General features: G+C 33.7%; 1 protein-coding gene across 1 annotated transcript in view; it reads left to right on the top strand.

Annotated features, from left to right (window-relative positions):
- The window catches only part of LOC134245260 (uncharacterized), a 31,964-nt gene continuing 21,389 nt past the window's right edge, over positions 1 to 10,575 (top strand). Inside the window, exons 1-3 of the mRNA XM_062727563.1 lie at positions 1 to 112; positions 9,381 to 9,634; positions 9,880 to 9,971. Coding sequence (XP_062583547.1) covers positions 16 to 112; positions 9,381 to 9,634; positions 9,880 to 9,971 — 443 coding nt within the window. The 5' untranslated portion in view covers positions 1 to 15. The remainder of the gene's footprint in view (positions 113 to 9,380; positions 9,635 to 9,879; positions 9,972 to 10,575) is intronic.

Genomic DNA, 10,575 nt, shown 5'->3' with positions numbered 1-10,575 from the left:
CAGTAGTAACTCAACATGGCGTTAGGGCCAGACTGGGTTTCTCAGTCCTGGTGCTTCTTATGGATGTTTACTCTATTATTAAGTGAATCTCAGACGAAAAAGACACAAACATGTAAGTACATTTTAAGCCTATAATTGTCTTCTTTTAATTTTTGCAAACAAGCTCAAATGACTTAGATAAATTGATTGTTTTTTCACCGAAATGCTCTGCTTCCAAAAACGTGCTAGTTTTGAAAAAAAAATTTGTAACGATCGATCGATCCAGAATTCCAGAGAACTCGGTGTCATTCAAGGGTCTCCCTATCTTTAAGAACAAAAGTCGATATTTTTCTCATCTGGACATTTTTAAAGTGCCACATTTAAATATTTGCATTGAAAAATTACTTTGAAACTTAAAAAGTTTCACGTCCATCATGTGTCTTATTTGTTTTTCCTTAGTCAACTTAGTGTAACACGGGGATCCCAGATTGTTATTTAAGATATCAATATGATAATTCCAACACTTTTAAGATAAAGATTACTGTGTGCTGATTTTTTGCCTCTCGATTTTTCAAGAGCAGGTATCAAAGTCATGAAAGTGTTTGGGGGAGAAATAATAATTAAAAAATGAACTTTAAATAAAAGAATAAATCATAAAGTTACAATATCACTGATTAGGCTATTTCATTTTTTGGTGCCAAAAATGTGGACCAAAATCATTTTCATTAATTAATATTGTTTTTAAATATTTAAATTATGAATCATAATGTATTAAATGGACTCTAAAACAGTTAAAAACTAATTAAGGGTATTTTGAAAAAATTACAAATTCAAGCCAAGAAAAGCAAAATGACAAATGAAAGCTCTTTACATTATTTTATGGATTGGATACAAAAATTCCTAAGTCCAAAGAAAATAGAAGATGAATTTCTTCATACCTTAGACTTTGAAAAGCTGTTCATGTGCTATTGCTTCTCTATATAGGATTAGTCATTTCTCCAAAAGCAACTAGAAACACATGCTATATTTATATTAAGAAATGTATGCCCTGTATTAGCCTGTAATTCTCAAAGTTCAGCTTCATATGAAACATGTGTCAAATATTGACCTCATTTTGCATTCTAATTAGACCATGTATGCTTATAATAGGTTACATCTACATAGAAATTATTATAACAGAGCATACAATATCGTATCTAGAATAGTTTAGATGCCAGTTTGTCTGTGCATAAATGGATTAGCGTTCCATTTCATATTGATGTCATGGGAGTATAATATTGTTAGTAGATTTGTTTATAATGAAAATAAATGATATATGTTGTCTGATATTGTAAGGCCAGTAGAACTCATATTATACATGATAATTTGACGATGACCCTAGTTTTATTAGTGCCAGTGCCTGCATCTTATGTATCATAGACAATGAGAAATATATATGTCAATAAGGTGCAGAGAATTTTCTTGTGGGTTTTCCAGCCCTTTAACATATGTTTAATGGCATTATTATTTAATAATTTGTAACTGGTTGGGATTTAACTTCTTGAAGCTATAAAGAGGAAATCAAAGCTCCAAGTCACATAATTATTTTAAAAGAAAATACCTTGTCATAATCAAAACTCTCAAAAACAAATTAAAGGGCTTTTCTTATCTCTCCAAGTGGTATTAAACCGAGCTTGCGAACTTCATTGTCCATTAGAATACAATTCTATTATGTGTCATTTTTGACATGCTTGATAATGGATTGTACACAAATAAAATTCTGAAATTTGAATCTGTGATTATCATCTTTTTGAAATAACAAAAAAATTCCTTGTTTACAAAGGGAGAAATAAATCTGTTTTAATTGTACATGTTTTCTGTAGCGTAGTTTAATGTACATGTAATAATAAGTACGCTGAATAAGAGTTTATTTGAAATACATGTTTTTTGATAAACATCTAAATCTGTATTTCTCTTTTCTTTTTTTGTTTTCTATGGAGAAGCGGGATTGAGAAGTGATTAGAAAACAACCTCCGATTTTTCGGCAGGGGCAATTGAATTCGGAGAGGTAGAGCATAGTTCGTAAGGCTTGTAGATCACAAAGGAGGCCATATTAAATAACGAGAATGTTACAATGGGTTAGCAAATGAGGGGGTTTGGGTGATTTTTATGTGTTATAAAAGAGGTGATTAAGTAAGGGTGGTCTGCGATGCAATATTTTGTAATTTCAGATTTCAACACTCAGGCTGTTGGTTTACTAAATTATTTATTGTGATGATCTAAAACATGTTGAGGATTTATGGGAGAAGAATTTAATTACATACTCAATATACTTTACAATATTTAAGATGATAAGCCATATAAGATTAGAATTTTAGCAACTGTTGACAGAGGTTTCTCATCTGACAGAAGAATTTAACAATCGATCTTCAAAACATATACATGTACATAAAAACTTGTATTGTATTATGTGTACATTTTCAATTTATAGTGAGATAATTAGTACTTCATCATGATCATTACATTAGTTTAATATCTAAAGGATTCACAAAAACTTATCCTGATCGGTGATCCATGCATTTCAGCATTCTTACGAGTTTAGAGACTAGAACTCTGAGTTCACAGGGAGTACGTCTTTCTGACAAACATTACGTAAAATTTGGAGATTAGCTTGCCTTCCCGTTGGCCACAAGTGATATTTAGGAGCCGCCAAAATCTCCCTGATTAGCCTTTATCTCCCTGTTTGTTTATTTAAGGTCATAATTAACAGTTGATTAAGTCCCTTCTCAGTAGCATGGAGCTGATTATAGCTCCCCGATATTTCATATACTGGGTTTTGATCATCTGGCTCCTAATGTTTTTTGACATTTCAGGTAGATTTGCTGTACAAGTAAATTTTAATTATTATTTTGATGTTTAAATATTTTTTGAGATTAATTGAGAAAAATTTATGTGCAGCATGATGAATTAAAATATAAGTAGAAATCTTTAGAAATAGTAAAAGAATTGACTGCATTAAGTGTCATTAAAAAAACTTTGAAAAACTGGCTTGAATGTCTATCTTTTCGTCTGATATATTTATATTCAGCTCTTTTTCATGTTTGTTTTGTTCTGGCGTGTACTTGTACCATGCCCTCAAAATATAACTTCTTGGTATTCTAGCTGACATCTGGAAAATCTTGATACCTGGGTCATTCTTCTCTCATCATATTCCCCCTGAGGAGTGAAGTGTTTGAAAAAATATTTTTGAAAATGTAGATGTACATTGTGTCAGTTACTAGTGGGCTTGTGACAGATGAAAAAGATTAATGTAAACAGATTGACAGAGCCTACATTAAATTTCCTGCTCAATTATGTAGGTTGATGTAATGTTTTGAAAAGAAAATGTCTCTAAGCTATTGGGACTCTTGAGCTAAACCTAAAAAAAACTGGTTAAGAACCTGTACTTATTTATCAATATATATAAATGCTGGCAGATATTGAAATTAATTATTTCTACATTCTTAATACAAATTTATTTGAATGACATGTTATGTCAGCTCTGTAAAAATAAATCTTGTTCTTTTCATTTTTTCCTCTTTGAAAAAATAAATCATGTTCGATAATTAGTGGTAGATCAGACAAATTTAATTATTAAAATAATTTTGTTTTCTTTAAAAACCAAGACCAAAAATTTTGATGTATTAAATCAATATTTGTTTCGACAAATTGGACTGCAGGAAATATGATTATAGTGTAATCAACAGAAGCTCTCCGTTATCAGCAAGTTGACCAAGGGCCAGTTTACATATTAATTCGAATGGCCCATTTATGACTTGTTGAACTCTGGCTCATCATAAAACTGTAATGTAATTGTTTGTCCCTTGTCAAGACATTCATAACAATGATGAGATAATGGCAAATCTGCTGATAAACTGAACAAACAGTTCTTGGTCGATCTTTACCTAATGTCCACCAATATGGCCTTAGTTTGGGGACAGCCTTTAATGAAGGGGATACCATTGATTTTTGGGTCTCCTTGTACCATGTGTCCAGTTAGTGTCCAGTGTATGCCTTCATGAAATATGGAGATAACAAACAGCAATCAAGCTCATTGAAACAAACAGATTTTGAGCAGAGCAAATGTGGACCTCTAATAGCATCATAGGGTTAAGATAGACTTTGACATGTTGAAGGACACAACCTTTTTGACATGCAGAAAGATACTCATGTAATTGTTTCCTTTTTGCTCATATGTGAGTGCTGGCTCTCAAAGAATTGAGGGAGGAATCTTGCTTTGATTTTTTTTTCCTCCCTTGAAGATAGGAGAGCAAATACAGATGGGTAGCTGGTTAGGTGTGTGTTTTCTCATTGCTTATCATTGGGAGAGGTGCGCCTGCAAATTCTGACACAAGTGTCTAACTTTAAAAAAAATCTTTTCTTACATTGTAATTATCTACTTGCAGTTGGGTATTTTTTGTCCATCTTTCATAAAGCTTTTTAATTCAAGAACATCAAAGTTTTATGTCCTGAAATTTGTGTAATTACAGTTACTAAATATTTCAAGAAACTTCTGAAAGCCTTTTAAATTGGTGTTTTTTTTATGCAGTTTAATTCAATAAAACTGAAGATGTGCTGGACTTGATTTCTCCTGTTTCTATGGAACTTTCACTCTCTGTTGCCTTGTAGAATAATTGCCTTTCCCTGGTCCTGTTTTAGAATTAATTACCTCAGTACATGTATTTCTTGGATAGAATGATTCTTGTGCTGCAAAAATAATGTAAAAGAAATTGTCATAAAACAAATTATATATCTGCCCATTCTATGTTTCTTCTTTTATACAGATATCTTCCTATCCTAAAGATGGCTCTATCCTAGAGATATCTTGACTTACAGATATCTCTTGATCACCTAGATGTCTTTCTATCCTACAGAGATCTTTCTCGTTCAAAATACAAATCTCTATCCTGCACATATCTCTTTATCATTACAGATATATTTATCCTACATAATTATATTTCTCTCTGTCCATCTATCTTTCTGCACATATCTCAGTATCCTACATAATTATTGTGGTGTTTGGTGATATCTGCAGTGTAGTAGCACATCCCATTAATCTGTACAGTGTTATAAATAGTAACATTCATCACTCCATTCAGAAAGGTATACCTACACACATTCAAACACCCCGACTGCAGATATTATGTATGTACTTATTTATTAATACTGCTAGCTAGTGCCAGCCAAAACATATGTCAAAGATTAGGCATTTAAGACTGGCAAGCTTAGTGTCAACTTTACCCCAAATTGTTTAAATTGTTTAAATATTGCTTTGGCACCATGAAAGATTATGTCATAAAATAAAGGATGATGTTCGTTAAGTCAGAGGCGTAGTCACAAACTTAAAAGTGGGGGGGCTTCCAGAAATTCTTTAACAAGCAAAAAAAAAAAAAAAAAAAAAAGCTTAAAAGTGGGGGGCTCAAGTCCAGAAATTCTTTAACAAGCAAAAAAAAAAAAAGCTTAAAAGTGGGGGGCTTCCAGAAATTCTTTAACAAGCAAAAAAAAAAAAAAAAAAAAAAAAAAAAAAAAAAAGTATGTTCCCCATCAAAAATCCTATTTCGTGGGGGGGGGGGGGGGGGGGGGGGGGGGGGGGGGGGGTTGTGGCCAACTTTTTTTCAAAGGCAAGTTACTTTCAATTTCAATTTTTCTACACAATTTTATTACTATGTATTAATATTACTTCAAAATAGCTGTGTTTTTGTTCTTCATTAAAAAGTGGGGGGGCACAGACATACGGATGATGTTCACTACGCCTATGGTTAAGTTCATACTTTGGCTCAACTAGCCTTCACTGTATGATTTAAATGCAGGTTACCTAAGGTCAAACCTTTCTGTTGTATATTTTTTCGATTGGCATGTATTAAAGCAAAATATTGTTCTAAAGGCCTTTAACAACTGTGTTACTTTGTTCACAGATGAAATGAATAATCGTAGAAAATGTTCCAACTAATTGTGCATTGTATTCAGGTCACTTTTTTTGAACGGTTAAGGATGCCATTCAGAAATTTGACAGTCTTTAGATAGGACCTGTCAGATTTTGGGAAAATATAGATTTTTTTCCTGTGTGACGAATTTTGCTGTAGAAATTTCTGTCAAGTCTGAAAACTTGAGGTCATGTATTTTAAATGAGACTTTACAAGAATTTTAACAAAGCGCCATTAATAGTGGCCTTGGTTATGTAAAAGGGTCGAAGAGGTCCGGCATGAATTTTTGATAGGATCTGCCACTGGCGACTCCGATTTCTGCTATAAATAATAGGGCTTTTCCTATTGAATTCGGAGGAGACACAGAGGAACCCCACCGAGACATACAAATATTAATTGGGGCACCAGGAGGGGTTTTCGAAGCATTTTTCGTAATTGTTTCTTTTTATGAAATGCTAGAAATATCGTGACTTTGGCTTTCAAGTAATAGAAATTCTGTAGTTATTTGAAATTGTGCTCCAAAATAAAGGACCATAGAAGTGGTATGGTATTGACTGGGGCAGAGGCAGAAAGGGGGTCATTATTTCGACAGCTGTCGATTAGAGATCTACGATTTTTTTTTTTTGTCTTTTTTTAGCTCACCTGAGCCGAAGGCTCAAGTGAGGTTTTCTGATCAAAATTTGTCCGTTGTCTGTCGTCGTCGTCGTCGTCGTTGTCGTCGTCGGCGTAAACTTTTCACATTTTCATCTTCTCCTCAAGAACCACTGGGCCAATTTCAACCAAACTTGGTACAGAGTATCCTTGGGTGAAGGGGAGAAATGAAGGGCCACGCCCTTTTCCACAATTTTTAAAAAATTTTTCTCCAGAACCGCTGGGCCAGGAAAAATTCATGTGGAAGCATCCTCAGGTAGTGTAGATTCAAGTTTGTTCAAATCATGACCCCCGATTTTTACATAGGAATATATAGGAAAAATCTTTAAAAATCTTCTTCTCCAGAACCACTGGGCCAGGAAAGATGAAACTCATGTGGAATCATCCTCAGGTAGTGTAGATTCAAGTTTGTTCAAATCATGACCCCCGGGGCAAGGGTGGGGCCAAAATGGCCGACCCAAGTTTTACATAGGAATATATAGGAAAAATCTTTAAAAATCTTCTTCTTCAGAACCACTGGGCCAGGAAAGATGAAACTAATGTGGAATCATCCTCAGGTAGTGTAGATTCAAGTTTATTCAAATCATGACCCCTGGGGCAAGGGTGGGGCCAAAATGGCCGACCCTAGTTTTACATAGGAATATATAAGAAAAATCTTTAAAAATCTTCTTCTCCAGAACCACTGGGCCAGGAAAGATGAAACTCACATGGAATCATCCTCAGGTAGTGTTAAGTTTGTTCTTGACCCCCGGGGCAAGGGTGGGGCCAAAATGGCCGAAAGTTTTACATAGGAATATATAGGAAAAATCTTTAAAAATCTTCTTCTCCAGAACCACTGCACCTGGAAAGATGAAACTCATGTGGAATCATCCTTAGTGTAGATTCAAATTTGTTCAAATCATGACCCCCGGGGCTAGGGTGGGGCCAAAATGGCCGACCCAAGTTTTACATAGGGATATATAGGGAAACCTTTTAAAATCTTCTTTTCAAGTACTTCAAAACTATGATTAGTGATATTTATATGGAATCATCCTCAGGTAGTGTAGATTCTAATTTGTTCAAATGATGAACGCCTGGAGGGGGGGGGGGGATAAATTCAAGTCCGATGTGCTCAGGTGAGCACTGTGGCCCCTGGGCCTCTTGTTTAAAATAAGGTTTTGATTGGCAGCTGACACAACCTGCATGGATTTTCACGCTCTTAGGAAATCTTTATTATGCCAGGAAACTTCAGCATGTCTGATTAATGGCTGATTGTTGAAGTCTACCACACAGGTTTAAAATGTTACTTAATTGTGATTTATCTTACATAATGTTGCAGATTATCTTCGCACAATTTATTTCATACACATATATCAGCTTTGCTGAATTGCAGGTTTTTTAGAGTATTTGAGGGAGCAGAAAAGAAGTATAGTAAAAATTTGGCCTATTTTTTGGCTCATGAGCACAATTCATCAGGAAAGGGGCAATATATTATAAAACTGACATGTACTTTAAGTACTCAAGGTCAAAAGAAAATAAACGGACATGTCTTCATTATCTAGAATCTTTTTTTGAACACTTCTGATTATGTGTTGTTAGTTAAAATGTCAAATCACATGTTTCAGGTTATAAATTTGAAAAGAGTACGAGAAAATTTTTCAATTTTTTGTCAAGTTTGTTAGTCAATGAAGCAATGTATGTGACAAGAAGATGGCTGCCCATTATTAATACCAAACTTTGTCAACCTAAATGAGAAATGCCATTCATTACATGTTTCTTCATGGCTTGGCAGGGGTACATTTAAACAAAAGCCATTACACTATTTGGGGTATATTTTTGACATTGTTGATATCTAACTTGACACAGAGACAGTCTGTGCCATTATTTCACATAAAATAGGTGTCAAAGCAGATCAGACAAGGTGATAATACGTAAAGTCTTTAAACTGCAATCAAAAATCAGGAACAAAGGTTACATAGCCCACATCTGCACTGCAAACAGCCTACTGGGAGTGTCAAAATCTGTCTTATGGGGGGAAATGATGGAGGGTTATTGAGGGGCCATTATCACCTATTAAAGTAGCACCTCATTTGTCTAGGTGTTATGTTAGGCATGTTCTGAGGAAAGCTGAATTATTATCACCATAGTGAACTCTGAAAAAACTTGTGATGTCACACCTCTAAAGGCTCTTATGTTCGACAGACTGCGAGATTTGACTCTCGATTAAACCAGTATTTACCCATTACTATATGGACATGATGTTTCTGCTTCAGTTGTTCTGAAGTTGTTACACTGTATTTTATATTTTGTTGACAGAAATTTTAAATGATGATATTCCATTTTTAATATTAAAAAAATCAAAGAAATTAGAGATATTAGAATGTTAGGCATAGGGTATAATTGCAATTGACTGAAAATCAACTTCATTTTTGATTTCTTTCTACTGCATTTTATCATTAATAGGGTAAGGAAAGAAGCATTTTTATTGTGGATTTAAAAAAATGCATGCAACTCATAAGTTTTGTCATCGATAAAAATCTTTATTTAATATACATTCAAAGAATTGGATTTCAAATAAACACAAGAAATATAAAAGTGTTGTCATATAATTGTATTTTTGAGTGTAATGGCAGGTGATATGTGTATTGGAAAAATCATATTTTAGACTAAGATGTATTTTTCATTAAAATTTGAAACATTGATATAACTGATGAATTGAAGAACGTTTTGTGAAGTTGGAGATAATTTTTTCATTTTTATGTGTGGGTACCTTTTTGTTAATTTACATTCTTAAAGACATTTATAAAATTATTTCCTCTTATTTTACAGATTATATGCATGGAATAGACTGCGGAAATAAGAAATATATAGGAGGTGCCACTGTGTTATCCCATCGAGAGGAAAACTCGGAATATTACATGAACAATAATGAGTGTAAAATGACTTTTAAAGCCGATAATGAAGGCTGGAGAATTATGTTACGTTTTCTAGAACTAGATATTCCTGATATAGACCAAAATACTGGAATATGTAATGATGCCTTGTACATGTATGATTCTGAAGACATCTTTACAGGAGCAATGGTGAGTATGAAGTTTAAAAATGTCAGGAACTTGTGAGACAGGTAGAAAACTTACCTTGTAAATTCAGTTTTGTAAATACAGTTAAACCTCATTATCTGGAACTCATTGGGACTAAGAAAAAACAATGTATTGGTGCAAATTAAATGTTACAGTCAGCATCTATCACTTTGTTAAAGATTTTATAATTTGCATTTATGAAAACTTTACTTTATTTGATATGAAAACTTGATCTTTTTTACTTATAGTTAGAAGCAGGAGGAAATTTTGGATTATGTGGTATCCAGCCTCCACCAAATCTGCTGGTCTCCACAGGGCCTTTTATGACGGTCCATTTTAGGTATGTAAAATAAAAACCAGAAGAGTTTGATTTCTCAGTTATATTTCAGTCCAGAAATGTCATTGGAGTTTATATGGTCTGCAGTAGCCATTGCTTCATCATTGAAAAGATGTACCTGGTACATATTGCTAAGATACCCTTAAAAACTCTTATCAGTACATGTATCTGTTGTGCAATTTTAGTAAAATAATACAGTAGTTTTTTCCCTAGACTGTGTTTGAGTGAAGGGGTCATGCAATTGTATACCTTGGGTATTTTTTCACACTCAGCTATTAGACTAGAAAAATATATTTTAGGTGGGGCAAAAGTCTAGGTAATTCAAGGATATCTATTTCCAGACTTGTTAATTATCATTAAGGCATTTAATATATCAGAGATAAAAATCAGTTCATGATTTTTTTTTGAGAAACATTCTGACTGATATGGGGTAAAGAATGGGGAAGGGGAGGGATTGTGTCTCAACCCTGGGGACCTCATATGACCTAGATCCTCAGGGGGTCATAGGTTTGACATGCAAGTTTGTCTGTGCAGAAATTTTGATTAATTGTCTGCTGCTAGATTCAGGTCTGTTGGGTTTAAATGAAGAAAAAAATAAGCAGTAAGT

This window comes from Saccostrea cucullata, unplaced genomic scaffold (assembly GCF_032062105.1).
Source record: "Saccostrea cucullata isolate Sc308-1 unplaced genomic scaffold, CSIRO_AGI_Scuc_v1 ctg274, whole genome shotgun sequence".
In the NCBI taxonomy this organism is placed as follows: domain Eukaryota; kingdom Metazoa; phylum Mollusca; class Bivalvia; order Ostreida; family Ostreidae; genus Saccostrea; species Saccostrea cuccullata.
This window is presented reverse-complemented; position numbering and strand designations above follow the sequence as displayed.